Source organism: Nerophis lumbriciformis, linkage group LG12 (assembly GCF_033978685.3).
Source record: "Nerophis lumbriciformis linkage group LG12, RoL_Nlum_v2.1, whole genome shotgun sequence".
NCBI classification, from domain to species: Eukaryota; Metazoa; Chordata; class Actinopteri; order Syngnathiformes; family Syngnathidae; genus Nerophis; species Nerophis lumbriciformis.
This window is the reverse complement of record NC_084559.2, coordinates 29,833,739-29,856,411: the sequence shown is the minus strand read 5'-3', so window position 1 is coordinate 29,856,411 and position 22,673 is coordinate 29,833,739. Positions and strand designations below refer to the sequence as shown.

General features: G+C 38.9%; 2 protein-coding genes across 2 annotated transcripts; one reads left to right on the top strand and one right to left on the bottom strand.

Annotated features, from left to right (window-relative positions):
• Positions 1-494: 494 nt before the first annotated feature.
• On the top strand, positions 495-11,731 carry lg12h2orf68 (linkage group 12 C2orf68 homolog). The gene is made up of 4 exons (XM_061985794.1): positions 495-727; positions 10,678-10,793; positions 10,870-11,015; positions 11,093-11,731. Exons 1-4 carry the CDS (start codon positions 618-620, stop codon positions 11,213-11,215), a joined length of 495 nt encoding a protein of 164 aa, XP_061841778.1. The 5' UTR covers positions 495-617; the 3' UTR covers positions 11,216-11,731.
• A 913-nt stretch (positions 11,732-12,644) lies between these two features.
• Positions 12,645-22,037, bottom strand: LOC133622936 (baculoviral IAP repeat-containing protein 5-like). The gene is made up of 4 exons (XM_061985793.2): positions 21,841-22,037; positions 16,852-16,961; positions 13,140-13,260; positions 12,645-13,043 (listed from the first exon to the last, which is right to left on the bottom strand). The coding sequence occupies exons 1-4, from the start codon at positions 21,946-21,948 to the stop codon at positions 12,957-12,959; spliced, it is 426 nt and encodes a 141-aa protein (XP_061841777.1). The 5' UTR covers positions 21,949-22,037; the 3' UTR covers positions 12,645-12,956.
• Between the last annotated feature and the right edge of the window lie 636 nt (positions 22,038-22,673).

The following is a 22,673-nucleotide window of genomic DNA, read 5'->3' as shown; positions in this document are numbered from 1 at the left end:
ATCGAAAGGGGGTGTGTTGTTCATATTTTGTCAATATTCAGTGCTTTATCGTTCATAGAAAAATGTAAAATTCCATTGCGTTTTTTTAGGGCGGTCTGTCATAACGTTTTTAAGCATTCAATCAGACATTATCGTGAGGTTTTGTATTAGTGTTCCTAAAAATAGATATACCGGCCCCCAGACACATTTTTTTCTCTAAATGTGGCCCCCGAGTCAAAATAATTGCCCAGGCCTGTTATAGGGTAATGTTTAGTTACACCGAGTCATGAGCATAACACTAAGCTTCATCACTTTGACTTGTAATATCTCTAATTCTGGTGGTGTTTTATGTTTTTTCTTTTTGGAACATGTACTATACATATAATACAATAAAGTCCCATATAAAATTATGTGTTTAGCAATACTTTGAAAGTAACACTCCAATGTCCATTAGTGGCGCTGTACACACATATAACTATAACGCAGTTACATCCAACTATACCGCGTCACTCCGGGAGTGTTTTAGTTGGCCAGCAATGTGCCAGCAGCTAGCCATGTAGCTTTTTGTCAAACTCCTGTTTGTCATTTTGTGTTTACGCTTAATTATACTGTCATCTTTGTGGACAGTGTCTGTTCAAATGGACATTTTAAGAGACGATGAAAGTCATGAGCTGAAGTACAAACGCGGGGGGCGTTTGGATATGAGCCATGGCTTTTTGCACCATATCCGCAGGAACCAGATTGCCAGGTGGGTCCAGCGACTGCTAGCTGCCGTCATGTTCGCTAGTCAGGGTTTGATACATGTGGCTGTTATCATAACTAACTATTAACACATTCAGCCAAACAGTCCTGTGTAGTCGTAAAATACATGCCAATAATAGTAAATATACATAAGAGCTAACGTCTGTCAGGGTAACACACATCCAAAAAATAAGATTGTTGTTTAAGGTGAAAATAAATGTATTTAGTTCAACAAATCGTGCTGTAGCATGTTTATGACATAAATGACTGATTATTTTTATTCAAGCTCAAAATTTTATTTATTTATGTATTTATTTGACAGGGATAGTACAATTAAACAATGCTAGCCATAGATAACCGATGTCAAAGTACATAACTGGACTTTCACACTATTATGTTAGACCCACTATGGACTGGACTCTCACACTATTATGTTAGATCCACTATAGACTGAACTCTCACACTATTATGTTAGATCCACTATAGACTGAACTCTCACACTATTATTTTAGATCCACTATGGACTGGACTCTCACACTATTATGTTAGATCCACTATGGACTGGACTCTCACACTATTGTGTTAGATCCACTATGGACTGGACTCTCACACTATTATGTTAGATCCACTATGGACTGGACTCTCACACTATTATGCTAGATCCACTATAGACTGAACTCTCACACTATTATGCTAGATCCACTATAGACTGAACTCTCACACTATTATGCTAGATCCACTATAGACTGAACTCTCACACTATTATTTTAGATCCACTATGGACTGGACTCTCACACTATTATGTTAGATCCACTATGGACTGGACTCTCACACTATTGTGTTAGATCCACTATGGACTGGACTCTCACACTATTATGTTAGATCCACTATGGACTGGACTCTCACACTATTATGCTAGATCCACTATAGACTGAACTCTCACACTATTATGTTAGACCCACTATGGACTGGACTCTCACACTATTATGTTAGATCCACTATGGACTGGACTCTCACACTATTATGCTAGATCCACTATTATGTTAGATCCACTATGGACTGGACTCTCACACTATTATGCTAGATCCACTATAGACTGAACTCTCACACTATTATGCTAGATCCACTATAGACTGAACTCTCACACTATTATTTTAGATCCACTATGGACTGGACTCTCACACTATTATGTTAGATCCACTATGGACTGGACTCTCACACTATTGTGTTAGATCCACTATGGACTGGACTCTCACACTATTATGTTAGATCCACTATGGACTGGACTCTCACACTATTATGCTAGATCCACTATAGACTGCACTCTCACACTATTATGTTAGACCCACTATGGACTGGACTCTCACACTATTATGTTAGATCCACTATGGACTGGACTCTCACACTATTATGCTAGATCCACTATTATGTTAGATCCACTATGGACTGGACTCTCACACTATTATGCTAGATCCACTATAGACTGAACTCTCACACTATTATGTTAGACCCACTATGGACTGGACTCTCACACTATTATGTTAGATCCACTATGGACTGGACTCTCACACTATTATGCTAGATCCACTATTATGTTAGATCCACTATGGACTGGACTCTCACACTATTATGCTAGATCCACTATAGACTGAACTCTCACACTATTATGCTAGATCCACTATAGACTGAACTCTCACACTATTATTTTAGATCCACTATGGACTGGACTCTCACACTATTATGTTAGATCCACTATGGACTGGACTCTCACACTATTGTGTTAGATCCACTATGGACTGGACTCTCACACTATTATGTTAGATCCACTATGGACTGGACTCTCACACTATTATGCTAGATCCACTATAGACTGCACTCTCACACTATTATGTTAGACCCACTATGGACTGGACTCTCACACTATTATGTTAGATCCACTATGGACTGGACTCTCACACTATTATGCTAGATCCACTATTATGTTAGATCCACTATGGACTGGACTCTCACACTATTATGCTAGATCCACTATAGACTGAACTCTCACACTATTATGTTAGACCCACTATGGACTGGACTCTCACACTATTATGTTAGATCCACTATGGACTGGACTCTCACACTATTATGCTAGATCCACTATTATGTTAGATCCACTATGGACTGGACTCTCACACTATTATGTTAGATCCACTATGGACTGGACCCTCACACTATTATGTTAGATCCACTATGGACTGGACTCTCACACTATTATGTTAGATCCACTATGGACTGGACTCTCACACTATTGTGTTAGATCCACTATGGACTGGACTTTCACACTATTATGTAGATCCACTATGGACTGGACTCTCACACTATTATGTTAGATCCATTATGTACTGGACTCTCACACTATTATGTTATATCCACTATGGACTGGACTCTCACACTATTATGTTAGATCCACTATGGACTGGACTCTCACACTATTATGTTAGATCCACTATGGACTGGACTCTCACACTATTATGTTAGATCCACTGAGGACTGGACTCTCACACTACTATGTTAGTTCCACTATGGACTGGACTCTCACACTATTATGTTAGATCCACTATGGACTGGACTCTCACACTATTATGTTAGATCCACTAAGGACTGGACTCTCACACTATTATGTTAGATCCACTATGGACTGGACTCTCACACTATTATGTTAGATCCACTATGGACTGGACTCTCACACTATTATGTTAGATCCACTATGGACTGGACTCTCACACTATTGTGTTAGATCCACTATGGACTGGACTCTCACACTATTATGTTAGATCCACTATGGACTGGACTCTCACACTATTATGCTAGATCCACTATAGACTGAACTCTCACACTATTATGTTAGATCCACTATAGACTGAACTCTCACACTATTATTTTAGATCCACTATGGACTGGACTCTCACACTATTATGTTAGATCCACTATGGACTGGACTCTCACACTATTGTGTTAGATCCACTATGGACTGGACTCTCACACTATTATGTTAGATCCACTATGGACTGGACTCTCACACTATTATGCTAGATCCACTATAGACTGAACTCTCACACTATTATGCTAGATCCACTATAGACTGAACTCTCACACTATTATGCTAGATCCACTATAGACTGAACTCTCACACTATTATTTTAGATCCACTATGGACTGGACTCTCACACTATTATGTTAGATCCACTATGGACTGGACTCTCACACTATTGTGTTAGATCCACTATGGACTGGACTCTCACACTATTATGTTAGATCCACTATGGACTGGACTCTCACACTATTATGCTAGATCCACTATAGACTGAACTCTCACACTATTATGTTAGACCCACTATGGACTGGACTCTCACACTATTATGTTAGATCCACTATGGACTGGACTCTCCCACTATTATGCTAGATCCACTATTATGTTAGATCCACTATGGACTGGACTCTCACACTATTATGCTAGATCCACTATAGACTGAACTCTCACACTATTATGCTAGATCCACTATAGACTGAACTCTCACACTATTATTTTAGATCCACTATGGACTGGACTCTCACACTATTATGTTAGATCCACTATGGACTGGACTCTCACACTATTGTGTTAGATCCACTATGGACTGGACTCTCACACTATTATGTTAGATCCACTATGGACTGGACTCTCACACTATTATGCTAGATCCACTATAGACTGAACTCTCACACTATTATGTTAGACCCACTATGGACTGGACTCTCACACTATTATGTTAGATCCACTATTATGCTAGATCCACTATTATGTTAGTTCCACTATGGACTGGACTCTCACACTATTATGCTAGATCCACTATAGACTGAACTCTCACACTATTATGTTAGACCCACTATGGACTGGACTCTCACACTATTATGTTAGATCCACTATGGACTGGACTCTCACACTATTATGCTAGATCCACTATTATGTTAGATCCACTATGGACTGGACTCTCACACTATTATGTTAGATCCACTATGGACTGGACCCTCACACTATTATGTTAGATCCACTATGGACTGGACTCTCACACTATTATGTTAGATCCACTATGGACTGGACTCTCACACTATTGTGTTAGATCCACTATGGACTGGACTTTCACACTATTATGTAGATCCACTATGGACTGGACTCTCACACTATTATGTTAGATCCATTATGTACTGGACTTTCACACTATTATGTTATATCCACTATGGACTGGACTCTCACACTATTATGTTAGATCCACTATGGACTGGACTCTCACACTATTATGTTAGATCCACTATGGACTGGACTCTCACACTATTATGTTAGATCCACTGAGGACTGGACTCTCACACTACTATGTTAGTTCAACTATGGACTGGACTCTCACACTATTATGTTAGATCCACTATGGACTGGACTCTCACACTATTATGTTAGATCCACTAAGGACTGGACTCTCACACTATTATGTTAGATCCACTATGGACTGGACTCTCACACTATTATGTTAGATCCACTATGGACTGGACTCTCACACTATTATGTTAGATCCACTATGGACTGGACTCTCACACTATTGTGTTAGATCCACTATGGACTGGACTCTCACACTATTATGTTAGATCCACTATGGACTGGACTCTCACACTATTATGCTAGATCCACTATAGACTGAACTCTCACACTATTATGTTAGACCCACTATGGACTGGACTCTCACACTATTATGTTAGATCCACTATGGACTGGACTCTCACACTATTATGCTAGATCCACGAGTATGTTAGATCCACTATGGACTGGACTCTCACACTATTATGTTATATCCACTATGGACTGGACCCTCACACTATTATGTTAGATCCACTATGGACTGGACTCTCACACTATTATGTTAGATCCACTATGGACTGGACTCTCACACTATTGTGTTAGATCCACTATGGACTGGACTTTCACGCTATTATGTAGATCCACTATGGACTGGACTCTCACACTATTATGTTAGATCCATTATGTACTGGACTCTCACACTATTATGTTAGATCCACTAAGGACTGGACTCTCACACTATTATGTTAGATCCACTATGGACTGGACTCTCACACTATTATGTTAGATCCACTATGGACTGGACTCTCACACTATTATGTTAGATACACTATGGACTGGACTTTCACACTATTATGTTAGATCTAGGGCTGCAACAACTAATCGATTAAAATCGATTATAAAAATAGTTGGCGATTAATTTAGTCATCGATTCGTTGGATCTATGCTATGCGCATGCGCAGAGGCAATTTTTAAAAAAAAATTTTTTTTTAAAGTTTTTTTTGTTTGTTTGTTTTTATAAACCTTTATTTATAAACTGCAACATGTGCAAACAGCTGAGAAACAATAATCAAAATAAGTATGGTTTTTCAATAAAATACTGGAAAGGATAGAAATGTAGTTTGTCTCTTTTATCCGATTATTAATTGATTAATCGAAGTAATAATCGACAGGTTAATCGATTATCAAATTAATCGTTAGTTGCAGCCCTCGTTAGATCCATTATGTACTGGACTCTCACACTATTATGTTAAATCCACTATGGACTGGACTCTCACACTATTATGTTAGATCCACTATGGACTGGACTCTCACACTATTATGTTAGATCCACTATGGACTTTACTCTCACACTATTATGTTAGATCCACTATGGACTGGACTCTCATACTATTAACTAGATCCACTATGGACTGGACTCTCACACTATTAACTAGATCCACTCGACGTCCATTGCATACCCCACATCTGCGGTCCCCTCCAAGGTTTCTCATTGTCATCCCATTGGGTTGAGTTTTTTCTTGCCCTGATGTGGGATCTGAGCCGAGGATGTCGTTGTGGCTTGTGCAGCCCTTTGAGACACTCGTGATTTAGGGCTATTTAAGTAAACTTTGATTGATTGATTGATTGATGGATTGATAAGACTTCTAGCCACAGGCTAATTTGCAATCCTTGTCCCTGGTTAGGCTTTAAAAAAAAAAAGTTGACAAAAGTGTAAAACACATACAAAAGGATTAAGACAGGTACAAAAATAAATAATTGGCCCCATTTGTCCACACTACACCCAGTTCTAGTGCTCACACTTCTGATTTTCCTTCAGCCATTTTTTCAGTTTTGTGGAGAAAAGTTTAGTCCGACTGTGACTTTAACTCCAGTGGAAAAGTGTTCCACAGATGTGAGGCCTTCACTGAGAACGCAGACTGACCCAGAGTGGTCCGGCGCCTTTTCACTCTTCAGCTCCCACCGACTGCAGCTGGAGTCTGCACACCTTCACTACTGTGTCTTTGTATTTGTTGACACATCACATCAGGGGCTAATCCATTAATACACTTAAAAATAGCTTGTAAAAATGAGAAATTTATAAAATGATCAAAAGTCATCATGTTATATTTTTGAGTAATAAGGCAGTGATGATGCTTCATTGGTTTTGATCAAATGTCTTTAAAATTTGTTTACACTACACATCTCGTGGCCTGTCCCCAGACCATGGCACAATAAGACATATGGTATAAAATCCTTCCATGCATGTAAACGTGTGCAGCTTGAACAGCTAAACACAGTCTAATAAGCCTGAAACAGTTTTATGGTCTGAGTCATTTTTATAATATGGCCATCAAATTTTAGCTTAGGGTCCAAAATAACACCCAAATATTTAAATTCCTTTACCTGCTCTATTTTATTTTGATTATTGTTGACCTGAATACCATTTAATGATTGTAAGTTCAATGAGAAACACATTGAGACTGTTTTGTTATAATTTAGTTATTTTGAAGCCATGTTGATACTTCAGCAAGCTGTCTGTCTAATATCTCTGAAGCCTGTTGAGGGCTGTTGACTGACAAATAAATGATTGTATCATCTGCATACATTTGGCATATGGTATATGTGCAATAATTGGGGAGGTTATTAATATACATACTGAAAAGCAGCGGGCCCAAAATAGATCCTTGTGGCACACCCAAATCACAATTTATTACGTCTGATTTTACACCATTTATTTAAACACATTGTTGTCGCAATTCAAGATATGATTTAAACCAATTTATAGTTTGTTTTGATACATTAAATTGTTTTAATTTTGTCATCAAAACTCTGATTTATTAGCAATATGGTCGTGAAAGAAAAAGGTGATACACTCGCATCATTAGGTACACGACATGTATACAAAGCTCTCCCTTTTCAAATACAGTAGCACCTCAATTTGCGAGCTCGATTTGTTTTATGATGGAGCTCTTAACTCAAAACACTTGTATCTCAAATCATCTCCCATTGAAATGGACTAAAATCCATTTAATTGGAACTTACACACCCCTAAAACAGCACAATTGTAACATGCCTTTAAAAAAGAAAAACAAGCATTTGGATGAGAAATATTGTACCATAAACAATACAATAACTGGTATTCCGACACGTAACTTCTTCCCTGAAGTGAAAAACAGTGTTGGTCGACCAAACTAAAAGATAATAATAATAATAACTGGGATTTATATAGTGCTTTTCTAAGTACCCAAAGTCACTTTACATGTAGAACCCATCAATCATTCACACCTGGTGGTGGTAAGCTACTTTCATAGCCACAGCTGTCCTGGGGTAGACTGACGGAAGCGTGGCTGCAATTTGCGCCAACGGCTCCTCCGACCACCACCTATCATTCATCATTCAATTCACCGGTGTGAGTGGCACCTGGGGCAAAGGGTAAAGTGTCCCGCCCAAGGACACAAAGGCAGCGATTTTTTTGGATGGTAAGAGGCGGGGAGCGAACCTGCAACCCTCAGGTTTCTGGCACGGTTGCTCTACCTACTACGCCATGCCGCCCCCGATGAAAAGATGGCTGTTGTACAGCAACACACCACCTGAGTACATCTAGCTGCTTCTCTGTCCAACACACCATCCGCAGCTTTGCCATATTTTTATGGATAAATGTCCGCGGCTTAGAAATTATTTCAACATCCTTGACTGGCGTTAGACTAATTGTACTTCAGTACGCTGCAGACCAGCGGTTATACGCTCGAATTGCTTTGCCAAACTGGCGACACAGTCATATTTTTGATTAAGTTTTTTTATTAAATAAATATCATCTACTTCTTCTCAGCATTGTCCTTCACACCCACTGTCTTAGTTCCTATGGTTGTAAAAACCAAGGTATGTCCATCTCTACCTATAAACCAGTGTTTCTCAAATATTTTGTTACGAATAAGAAAATATTTCATGCCGCCCACTCTCAATAGTATGATTTGTCTATAAAATTGTTATAACTACACCTCTGCATAACATTGTTAGCTTATTAACAATAAAGAAAACAACACACCGGTCTTTCCTCATCTCCCACCGTGGTTACAGGGAAGACAAATGCTACATACGCTTGGTTATATTCTGGAAAAGGCAAAGAAAGCATGTTCCCCGAGGTCATACACTCCCCCCAAGGCGGGGCCACCCCACTATTTTAGAAGGACTGCTATAAACTAGGTAGGTAGGTCTTTATTGTCATTGCACGAGTACAACAAAACTTTGTTTTCAGCACAAACCCGTTCAAGATTAGACAAACAAACAGTGTACAGGGTTACAGAACAGGAACGCTGATGGGTCGCCACAAGGTGCCCCGTAAAAGATGGGAAAAAGGTAAATGCTGGGGAAGGATGAGTAAAACAAAAATACAATCTAGACTGGGCTCCCAAGGGGGCCCAGTCTGGAGTGGGAAAAAACCTCCAGAGCAAAGCACATATACATATTACAACATCCATTTTGAGACTTGCCAACAGATGGGAGGGAGTGGGGGCTACGATGGCAGGCTGTAGCTCTTCAGGCGCTGCCCATCCATCCATCACCCCTAAGGGATTTGCGTCAAGGGCATTGGATGGGGGGTGGGGTATGTGTGTGTGGCGTATATTTTCATGGATGCATGTTTGTGTGTAAGCCTGCCGCGTGTCTGTGTCCCGCGGCCTTGATGTTGTACAGTCGCTAGTCAGTCCAAAGTCAACAACAACAGGTGTGTGTCTATGAGAGACGAGAAGGGAGTTTGTTGTGTCTCCGCCGCACTGTCCTCCGGGAGGGTCTCGGAGCCAGGGAAACAATCCAAGTTAGAATGTTTTGTTTGCGAGTGAAACTTAAATTTGCTTTTCACTAAATTGTCTATGACTGATCCTCAAAATTCATCTTGCAGGGCAGACAGTCCGATGTTATCCAAACCACAAGAGTGTCTAATGCTATCTTGAACTCTAACTTATAATAATAATTCACCCCTATACAATATCCTACCCTAATACCCTACTGCGCAATATTACCCTTCGAGTGCAATACATCCGACACCGATTGTTATTTATTACTCCGGTACTCTTGTCTTGTTCTGTATATTGTACAGTATTTTGTATTTGTATAGTGTTTTGTATATTGTACAGGATTGCTTATTATTTTTATTGGATAGTAGTCTGTTTATTTCAATTCTTAGTTTTTTTCTTTATTACCTCTTGTGTAATTTATTTTTACCCCATATTTGTTCCCACTACCGCACCTTAAATTGGAGTCCTTAATCTCGTTATATGCAAATACAATGACAATAAAGTCTATTCTATTCTATTCTTCTGCTAGTGAGTTTTGGGCAGATCTAATGAGGTTATTTTCTTACTTCACCAACTAATGGCAGAAATGCTTGTAACTTAAAGCATAACAATTAGCCGAGAAGCAGCTCTTATCTCAAAACACTCTTAAATTGGGGCACCAGTGTAATAATAATCTATATAAATAATCTTGTTTTTGTATGGATTTTTAATTTGCCATTTTAAACCACAGCAACAACTGTTGTTAATTTAGAATTATTGACAAACTGTAAATTGTGTTCAACACTGTCTAACACTTTAATCTTTCCTCTAAAGAGATGATTATGACAAGGAGGTGAAGTTAGCCACCGAGCTTCAGCGGCGGAGGTGCACCACAACTCCTCGACGCCCACGGAGACCTGACATTCAGGTTTACCATCCCCGACGACGGCGTAAGATGACATTTATTGGTTTATAAACAGTCGGGGGGCAGAGCGCAAGTCATGTGTACTAATTGTAATTTTCCAGACGATTCCGAGCCGGGGGCCAGCGCCGAGGCGGAAGAGTGGAATGAGAGTGGCTCAAGTACAGAGACGGAGACGCAGGGAAATGAACTCTTCTGGCTCGACTATCAGGCGGACTCGGGGACCATCACGTCCGTCCTTGTGCACAAGGTTACTGTACATCCCCATGCATCACGCTGATGCTCTTTTGTTTTGCTTCTTGCTAAATTGTTTCTGTGTTCTTAAAGGACGACACACCAGCAAGGGTGGTAGAACATGTCACTGAGAAGAACATCCTGGATTTAGCTATGAGGGCAGCCCTGGAGGCCCGCATTCGAACGGAGATGGACAAAAGAAGAGATAAACGCTGAGTTTGAAATCATACCAGAGTAGTTTCCGACACAAGCGAGGTAGGCAAAGGCCTGCCTGGAACGTAACCATCCTGATAAGCAGGAGCGCTGAAGACAGAGCTGGCGTGAGAAAGAACTGGAGTGTTGTAGTTCTGATATGCAGAGATCTGAGCCAAACTCGAGTTGTGTTAACTGTGTTTCAACAAGGAACCTCAGCTAAAATCAGTGATGAAGGTTGACCGCTACCATTCACTCACTATATCAAGTCGCCTCATTGTTTACATTGAAAAAAAAAACAGTATTCACGTTCAAGCGTTACCTCCAGTCATCTAATTTATTTCTTTACTATATGTTTAATTCTGGTAAGTTTTCTGTTGACAAGTATGATTTCAAAAACAAATGAGTCTCAAAAACATGTCCTTGGGCATAAAGCCAGATAATGTGAATGTTCTTGATGTATTGATGTTACATACAATATGTTATTGTGCACTTGATAGACGTAAAGATCAAAAGTTGAATATCACATATGGTCTTCATGTCAAACATTCAAATAAATCAATCTTTCAAAAAAAGACCAGCAGAGCACTGCAATTAATACATTCTTGTGTACAGTGTTCAAGAAAATGTGCTATTTCCATTAGAAAAGTGGTCTCTGTAGAACATTTACACAAATGACTTTGATTGCAGGAATATTTAAATGTTAAATTCTTTATGAATTAAGTACAATTTAGGTTTGTGCAACTTCACTAGAAACTAGCAAAATAGTTATGACCATATTTTTCGTAACTTCAATTTAGCTTTTGCATTTATTTTCTGTTACGCCCCTCCCCATCACCCGGAAGAAGAAAACATTTCATGCCACCACCACTGCGACAATAAATACTATAATTTATCTATAAAATTGTTATAAGTACACCTCTGCATAGCATTGCATCCTTAACATTAAAGGGGAAAAATAAATATAGATCAACTTACAAAAATATATTTAACATTGTTTTATCGTCAAAAAAAAAAAAAAAAAGATTTAAAGTACATCAATTTACCTGAAATAAAATGTAATCATTTAAACAAACTTTTTGACCGATTTGAGCCATTTGATACTGAAAAATGAAATTAAACTCAATGAATTCAAATTGAGCAACATGGAAAACACTTTAACCTATGGAAAAAAGAAAACTGCAGATTTTTTTTATGAATATAGTGAGGAAGTCATGATTAATGGCTACAATGAGCACGTTTTTGCAGTGAGCAGCTTTTCGAAGGTTCCCTGGGGTCACATGTGCCCACCCAGAGGGTTCTGCCAAACTATTTGAGAAGACTGACCTAAGCAAACAGTGTTTTAATTATGTGGTGTGGTGGGCACATACACAAATAACTTTTAAGAAGCCTTGTCAACAAATTCAAATTAAAACTGTAAACAATGTCAAGGGCACTAAACACCAAAGCAAAATAGTTCGCATTCTCTGCTTTATTTGCAGTTATAAGGCAAACTGGGGATAACATCAACAGAATATTGTTTTCTGTGACATGGTGGGCACGTACACAAAGAACTTTAGGATTGATTGATTGAAACTTTTATTAGTAGATTGCACAGTTCAGTACATATTCCGTACAATTGACCACTAAATGGTAACACCCGAATACGTTTTTCAACTTGTTTAAGTCGAGGGTCCACGTAAGGAAGCCCAGGCAGCACATTTTAAAAGTGAAAAAAACTTTGTCAAGGTCTCCGAACATCAAATCAACATTTACGGTCTCTGCTTTATTTGCATGTGGCTGTCTTGATTATTTCTGCTCTTTTCATTTTTGCTGCCTCTGCAAATTTCTTAATGGCCTCGTCACATTGTTTCTGCAAAGAGAAGAAATGGCACAGGTTACCATAGTAATGTCAAATATAACATGTATCAGGCAGTAAGTTATGGAGGTGCTCTAGAATGCAACATACACGAATGATGTTCTTTTGTTTCTCCCGATGGATCTTTAAAAGCTCTTCCACAGTCATCTCCTCCACTCTTTTCTTCAAGGCAATGAAGTGGCATGTAGATGAGTGAGACTTGTGCTCTTTGCTGTTGACAAACGCAGACACCAAAAAACAGTTGAGTACAATTTTCTTGCCAATACTTAACATTTTTACATCACATAACATTATGTCGCTCACAGGCCTTATCTATTTTTTGAAGGGATCATATAATGATTTTTTTCTACATTTAAACACTTCCTTGGGGTCTACCTAACATGTAACGGTGGTTCTTTGGACAACATTTTGCATAGATTATGTTTTACAGACCATCTTCAAGCTGCTTTTGACCGTCTCTTCAGGATGCACCGTTTGTAGGAGGTCTTATTTACGATATTTTCCAGACTATAGAGCGCACCGGTATATAAGAAGCACCCACAAAATTTTAGAAGAAAACTTTTTTTTCCTATATATTAGCCACATCAGACTATAAGCCGCAGATATGAGCTAATGAGTTATTTATACAGAAATGTTTATTTACATATCTTAATTGTTTCCAAATGGTGCCTGTAACTCAGCAGTAAAACGGATTTTCAAACACAGAAGTCATCGCCATGGACCCACTCGCTGCTGAAGCGAGCTCTCCAATCAGCGAAACAGACTTAACTCCACAGTAACGTTTTGATGTATTTACTGAGGAACTTGTGAAACTGAAACAATACAAACAAAGTGCTATTGTAAAACAATAATACCAACACAGACACTCGTAAACGTGTTAGCACATTGGCTAATGCGATAGCACGTACAAATATGTATGAAAACACTCCTACGGACATCGCACCTGGGACAGTTTAGTAAGAACAAATAGTTTTAGTTATATAGTAAAACCTAAAAACATTGATTGGAGTGATGAATCAAGTTCCATACTAGTAAAAAGCTATGGACAACCAGGAGACGGGACGGCACTTGTACTTCCGGTTAAAAGCACTAAAAAGAAGAAAATACTGTAGACCAGTGATTCTCAAACTGTGGTACGGGTACGTGTGCTCCATATAGTGGTACGCCAAAGAATCACTAATGAAATATTCAAACAGTTGTTACTGTTCAAACTGTGTGTAATGTTACAGTGGCCAAAAATATTAAAATATGCTTGTTAAATAAAACCTATGGCTTGTTTTTAATGAATACTTAGCCGAACCACGCTACCATATTTTAATGTTGGTCATTAAGTTTTGTTTGAGACGCCACTTGGTGAAAAAAGTTTGAAAACCACTGATGTAGGGCGTTCACCCGGCAGCATCTTCAAGGAGCAAACTTGTCCAAAATATGGTGCCATAGCACAAACAATAACACACATTTTTAATGTCTCTGCTTGTGTTTTATGAAAACTATTTTCATTATGACCATTGTAGCTGAGATAGGCTACAGCACCTCCCGCGACCCCAAAGGGAATAAGCGGTAGAAAATGGATGGATGGGCATTAGTAAAGAAAAAACATGAATTAGTCCCACTATTTAATGAGACTCAGTGTTTAAAGCGTGGGAAAAAAGTAGCGTCTTATAGTCCGGAATTTACGGTACATGCCTCCACTTCAACTGTGTCTTCTACTCGTCATCCATATTGTAGTTTTTAGCACTTCCTTAGCTAGTCTACTGACAGATATAAGTTCAAACTATATGCTACTTTTTATTAGAAATGGCAACAGTGAAGGATGTATGTGCATGTTTGACCCAGTCTGCCCCAAAAGAAGAGGATAGCAAAAAAGACTAACTGACTACATCATCGGACTACAATGGCAGATGCACGCAAAGCACTTTGGGTAAATTGCTAACATATATGGATAATCCGCTGATGTCCCACTGGGGAAAATTCCAACGGCTCATTTGAAAGAAGTATGAAGCAAGGCAAGATTGTTTTAGGCTTAATGGTTTGATTTAAAATGTTCAGAACCTTTGCGAATCTGAAATACACAACAGCAGGTAGGTAAGAAAAGCTGGTTTTGATATGGGTACTCTTTAAAGATAGCCAGGGTACTCTTTAAAGATAGCCACAGAGTGCCACGTAAACATAAGTAAAAAAAAAAAAAAAAAAAAGCACAATCCATGGTTTCCCCTGGATTGCCAAGATACATGTGGCAGTTGGAGTCGTGGTCAATATGACATCATCATATAATTTGCTATGATGCCTATTTTTAAAAAAGGCAAAAAAACGTATACATAGATTTAAAATAAATATGAATGCAGCTGAAATAGGCTCCCGCACCTCCCGCGACCCCGAACTGGACAAACGGTAGAAAATGGATGGATGGATGGATGTTATTAATTAGTATTAAAATTTATTTTTTCTTACATTATATCGTTTTGCTCTATTTTTTTATGTTGCTGCTTATTGAACAATGTACTTTGTTGCGAATTGTATTTCTAGAGATTTCTTCAATCCTTTTAGTAACTCTTTCTTTATTAACGACTAGCAACAAAACTTGCATCTATTTCTGGTGTTATTAGAGACTGTACTCGTGTTTAAAGACTTTACTTCACAGAACAGCTAGCTGGGGAGAGCCTGACGGCTGACGTCAGACTTGCTTTGCGCTGCTGCGAGCCTTCCTCTCCCTAAAGCCACCATTGTCATCTTAAATTTTGAAGATCGCTGTCAGCGCATGTATCGCTGATATATTAAAGTAAGCTGAGTTGAGTTTGAGTCCTGGACATGACATTAAAGTGCATTCGGCAGTGGAGGCTCCTCTATGGGTGTCTTGGGGCACTAGGAGGTTAACCCCTTTACTACTGTAACCCCAGGTGGCCCTTGGCAAAGGCCTAGTACCTGACTGCCCCCTAGCCAGGGATATGGTGAAGACCAAAGGCGGAGCAGGTGGAAGACGGTAGATTTAAGAACTACCACAATGGCTGCGATGGCGGAAGAAGGCTGCAGCAGAAAAGGGTCCCAAGTCGTCTTAGACTCCATGCCACTGGACCCTGACCCGATTCTGTCAAGGATGTGTGGTGACTGTCTGTGCACCAGTCTCCCCACGTTAAACAAAGTCACGCACAGGCATTCTCCATAAAGGGATACACCCCTACCAGGAGGATCGTCATACTCGTTCGAGTGACTGCCGATGATTAAAGTGAGTCCACATGGCAGATATGCTTCCTTAGTTCCAGACAAGCCCGTGTGTATGGCTTACGTCATCACAACATCTTGTTTCGGCAGGTGCCGCTCTGGTGACCAAAGTCTTTTCTCGACTGCCAAATTTTCGGTGCATCACTAGTCAACAGTGCGCAAATAATAAACTTTATACATCCATTCATACTGTAATGACCTGCTGGTGTTATGTGTATGTTTGTGTGTTATGATGTTCATTTTTGCTATGGTCTGTGAACACACAATGTTGGCGGAGAATGAAGAAGTGTTGTTGCGTGTCTAGGAGTAAAACCAAAGACGGAAGTGTGTGCACGAAAGAAATGCTTGCTGGAATTAGGCCCATTGTTAACATAACATTGGCAATAACAGATAAAAAGAGTGTCGTATTATGTGGACGCTACAATACATATTACTGCAATTTGTTTTCACGTAAAAAATAAGCCTCATTTTTAAGGTGTGGTGGCTAATATTTTGCTGTGGCGCACTGCCACGATCAAATACATTAGGTCGAAACCCTGCAATCGTACAACATGTCAAGAGTAATACAGTATGTTCATCTTACTCTGGGTTATCGTCTGGCTCCCAGCCCTCCAACTCTTTAAGGCAAAAGAAACACATGGCTAAATCTGGGCTGTTGTCTGCAGGTGTGTGAATGAAACCAGCCTCGGCCATCTGGGAAAAAAAGAAAAAAAGGGCACCATTTTAAGTTATTTACAGCAGTTATTTAGATTATCTTTTTTAGTCATTCCAATTTCCAACAACTTAAATGTCAGTTAAAGTATTAAAATGATCGTTAAAAAGTGGTCCCCAATACTTTATCAACTAAATAACCAACTGATAACTTAGCAAAATTGCATCAATAAACAACAGTAGCAAATGTATGTACTAATATGTACCTAGTAAGTGTTTCAGTTTATTTGGAACATACATGCATACAACATGATACATCACAATTTCCAGTTTCTCTATTCAACATGTTTGAAAAGGAGTAAAAAGAGTAGGAAGAAGCAGAGCTTATTTAATCCTACCCCTTTTCCTTTACATAGCAGTTGCTAAAACTTTTGTTCACTCCCTGTTCTCAATGTATTCACAATATACTCCATAAGTAATAACAATAAAAATAAATAATAATTGGTGAAGTAAGTTATATTTCATATGGTGAGATAAATAAGATTATCTTGAAAATTAATGGATGGATGAAATATATTCAGAATGTTTATCATGGTTCTTCTTCTTTGTACTTTGTAAACACTTTAAGTTTGAAGAGTTTCTTGAAGTGGATCATATTAGTACATTGTTTGATTTTTTTGCTTAATCCATTCCATAATGTAATTCCACATACTAATATACTGAAGGTATAAAATGTTGTACGTGCGTACAAATTAGGGATGTCCCGATCCAGGTTTTTGCACTTCCGATCCAATACCGATATTGTTTTTGCATTTCCGATCCGATACCGACCTATCCGAGCATGTGTTAAAGTTTAAAGTTATTTAGCCTACTTAGTTGTCAGAATCATGTTTAAAAGGGTTTTAGTACTCTTGATAACAATTAGCCAGCTGAATTAGGGGAGTTTGAATAATACACAATGGTTGGTAACAAGAAACTGACCTGTTTATTCAAGGGTAAACACAAAATAGACAAAATTATACATGACAAACAGAAATGGCATTATTGAATCTAGGGCTGGGCAATATGGCCTTTTTTTAATATTGCGATATTTTAAGGCCATATTGCGATACACGATATATATCTCGATATTTGGCCTTAGCCTTGAATGAACACTTGATGCATATAATCACAACAGTATGATGATTCTGTGTGTTTTGATTGATTGATTGAGACTTTTATTAGTAGGTTGCACAGTGAAGTACATATTCCGTACAATTGACCACTAAATGGTAACACCCGAATAAGTTTTTCAACTTGTTTAAGTCGTGGTCTACTTAAATTGATTCATGATACAGATATATACTATCAGATATATACTATCATCACACAAGATAATCACATTGAATTATTTACATTATTTATAATGCCGGGTGTGGAGGGGGGCGCCGGATGAAAGTGTCAAAAAGACAGCCAAAAGAGTTTGATATGAGAATAAATCTAAAGTTAAAATATAGGGTAGAAATGCACCCATTTGCAGGAAATGTAGTCTTGATTTTCAAAATTTTCTTTCAAGGCTTGCAGGTCTACATTAAAACATTCTTCTTCATACTGCATTAATATATGCTACTTTTAAACTTTCATGCAGAGAAAGAAATCACAACTAAAAAAATCACTATTTTTTTCATACGGTGTTGATGTGGAAATGTTTGCCTCGGCATTTTGATTGTGTGGGCGTGTGACACCGAACGGAGATAAGCGTCTCGACAGACGTTACAATATTTGAACAATGATGACGAAAACTGTTTTCTCTGTCGTGTCCGTGTGTCGAAAATTGTTATGCGCTTATTTTTTTATTTGATTTTGTAAGTGGCATATAATTGCTATGCGCAGAGGACACTTAAACAGTGCGCAATTGCACAGGCGCGCACCTTAGAGAGAACGTTGGTCACACGGCTGCGCTAGCATCACAGCTAACGTTAGCCATGCTGCTACCTCTCTGCTCGAAGAGGACGTATACGTATGACGTGACAGTATGTGACGTATGACGTGACAGTATGTGACGTATGACGTAACGTGTGTAAGAAGGTGCGCTTGCTGTCTGTGAGAGGGAGACACAGGAAAGTGTGAGAAGAGCTTGTCGTGTAATGCCAGCAGCTAAAAGCAACTGAGTGAGAATCCACAGACCTGTGGATGTGTTGAAGGTGTGCTGGAAAATGCGGAACGGAAATTAGGGAGCAGCAGAAAAGTGGAATGTATTATTTAAGTCGGTGCGTTGGAAAACACGGACCGGAGTTTTTTTTAAACTGGATCTGGACCGGCATTTTCCAATGCCTTGCCGATACGCATTTTTTGGCAAATATCGGCGGCCGATCCGATCCAAATATCGGATCGGGACATCCCTAGTACAAATGTTTTAAATGACAGTTTTCTCTAAGATTATATTTCTCCTCTTTTGTTGAAAATAATCATTGTATATTCTTGGGTAGCAGATTATAGTTTGCTTTGTGTATAATTTTAGCTGTTTGCAAATTCGCTGTCGTGGGATTTCAGTATTTTTGATTCAATGAATAAAGGGTTAGTACGTTCTCTATATCCAACATTATGTATTACTCTAACTGATCTTTTTTTGTAACACCGATAATGAATGAAGTGTAATTTTGTAGCTATTTCCCCATATTTCTACACAATAACTCAGATATGGTAACACTAGCGAGCAGTAGTGTGTACATTCTATTAAACTGCTACTTTACAATAGACTGATAGATAGTACTTTATTGATTCCTTCAGGAGAGTTCCCTCAGGAAAATTAAAATTCCAGCAGCAGTGTACAGGATTGAGGTATAATTTAAAAAGTAAATAAAACAGAGGCGTCAGAATGTTTACCACCGAGGGCGACATACAGAGAAATTGAAGGATGCAGGGTGCCATGTTGAAACATGTTTGTACACTAAAGATACCAATACAATGTAGATCAATTAATATATGCTTAAGTATTAGGGCTGCGAATCTTTGGGTGTCCCACGATTCGATTCAATATCGATTCTTGGGGTCACGATTCGATTATAAATCGATTGTTTTCGATTCAACACGATTCTCGATTCAAAAACAATATTTTTCCGATTCAAAACAATTCTCTATTCATTCAATACATAGGATTTCAGCAGGATCTACCCCAGTCTGCTGACATGCAAGCAGAGTAGTAGATTTTTGTAAAAAGCTTTTATAATTGTAAAGGACAATGTTTTATCAACTGATTGCAATAATGTAATTTTGTTTTAACTATTAAATGAACCAAAAATATGACTTATTTTATCTTTGTGAAAATATTGGACAGTGTGTTGTCAAGCTTATGAGATGCGATGCAAGTGTAAGCCACTGTGACACTATTGTTCTTCTTTCTTTCTTTTTTAATAAATGTCTAATGATAATGTCAATGAAGGATTTTTAATAACTGCTATGTTGAAATTGTTACTAATATTGATACTGTTGTTGATAATATTCATTTTTGTTTCACTACTTTTGGTTTGTTCTGTGTCGTGTTTGTGTCTCCTCTCAATTGCTCTGTTTATTGCAGTTCTGAGTGTTGCTGGGTCGGGTTTGGTTTTGGAATTGGATTGCATTGTTATGGTATTGAGTTCAAGGACCTCGGAGTCTTGTTCACGAGTGGGGGAAGAGTGGATCGTGAGATCGACAGGCGGATCGGTGTGGCGTCTTCAGTAATGCGGACGCTGTATCGATCCGTTGTGGTGAAGAAGGACCTGAGCCGGAAGGCAAAGCTCTCAATTTACCGGTCGATCTACGTTCCCATCCTCACCTATCGTCATGAGCTTTGGGTTATGACCGAAAGGACAAGATCACGGGTACAAGCGGCCGAAATGAGTTTCCTCCGCCGGGTGGCGGGGCTCTCCCTTAGAGATAGGATGAGAAGCTCTGCCATCCGGGGGGAGCTCAAAGTAAAGCCGCTGCTCCTCCACATCGAGAGGAGCCAGATGAGGTGGTTCGGGCATCTGGTCAGGATGCCACCCGAACGCCTCCCTAGGGAGGTGTTTAGGGCACGTCCGACCGGTAGGAGGCGGCGGGGAAGATCCAGGACACGTTGGGAAGACTATGTCTCCCGGCTGGCCTGGGAACGCCTCGGGGTCCCACAGGAAGAGCTGGACGAAGTGGCTGGGGAGAGGGAAGTCTGGGCTTCCCTGCTTAGGCTGCTGCCCCCGCGACCCGACCTCGGATAAGCGGAAGAAGATGGATGGATGGATGTTATGGTATTGCTTTGTATTATTTTGTTGGATTGATTAATAAAAAAAATAAGAAATAAATAAATAAAAATCGATTTTTGAAAAATGAGAATCGATACTGAATCGTACAACGTGAGAATCGCGATTTGAATTCGAATCGATTTTTTCCCCACACCCCTATTAAGTATCCATATCTTAGTTTTGAGGTTACTGGTAACACAGCAAATTAGTGTAACATATAATCTAACCAACTTGAGCTATTTATTTTTTGCTTATTATTTTTTACTATTACAGTCGTACTACTCCGCCAACTAAAACCCTTTTGAGGGTTTCGCGAAACTACAAAAATGATCATACCTTGCAAAATGACCAAACACGTAAATGATCAAACAGCATATACAACAGAATGCAAAGGTCGTCGGCCATTTTGCTCTTCAGTGCCTACTTTTGGGAGAACATCAGCTAGTTTATTTTATTTTCTGTGTAATGTTCTAATAAGGGACGTGTTTATTTTATCTTTTAAAATCGCAGCCGGCCGCAAACGTCCCCCCGAGCCGCACTTTCGACGTCCTTCCGTTAAAGTGACGCTATAAACACAAATGTACCTCTTTAACAACATAAAGACCATGTTTAATGGATGTTGTTTTCTGGAGATTGTTTGAGCGCGAACGTTGCTCGTCGACCGTTTGAGCTTACAAACTTACATTTTCCGGTGTACACGAGCAGTCTTCCTTGAAAGGCCATTCCTCAAAAGTTTTCAGCCTGTTCTCATAAAAATACATTTTAATACTTGTGTCGTCAAAGTCCGCCATGTTATGTTTAAACTGCTCAAAAGAAATCCTTCCGAGGTGAACGCTTCACCAAAATCACAAGGCGTTTTCGAATTAATGAAAGCCTTCTTTCTGACTGTTTTCATTGGCCGAGAAAGACGATCTTCTTCTTCGTTGGGGCAAAACACGGAAGCGCTCATTTCCCATACGCCATCTAGTGGTCTTTAAAAAAAACATAATTTCAAAGCAGTTACATTATTATGGTACAGTATATTTATTCTTATGTATAATGATAATAATAATCATAATTAACTTCAAAATACAACAATTACTATTATAACAATTTTAATTAACAATAAAAAATATATCCATTAATTACACTTTATTAAGTTGTATATGATTAAAAATATATATCTATACGGGAACAGACTCCACAATAGTTTTAAATTGATGTGTCTAAAATTCTGATGTTAAAATTAAATTGTATACATTATTTATCCATCCATTCATTTTCTACCGCTTATTCCCTTCGGAGTCGCGGGGGGCGCTGGAGCCTCATAAAAAATCCAAATAAAAGCGCACTCATGTTGAAGTACTCCGCGTATAGAGCAGGGGTCGCCAACATTTTGGAAATTAAAGGTTATTAACCCAAAAGGGACAAGCTGTAGAAAATGGATGAATGGAAGTAAAAAAAAACGAGCTACCAGTTTGATGCACGTCTGAAATGCCACATTTTCTCAGTTTACTTTTAATTCTATTTAATTATG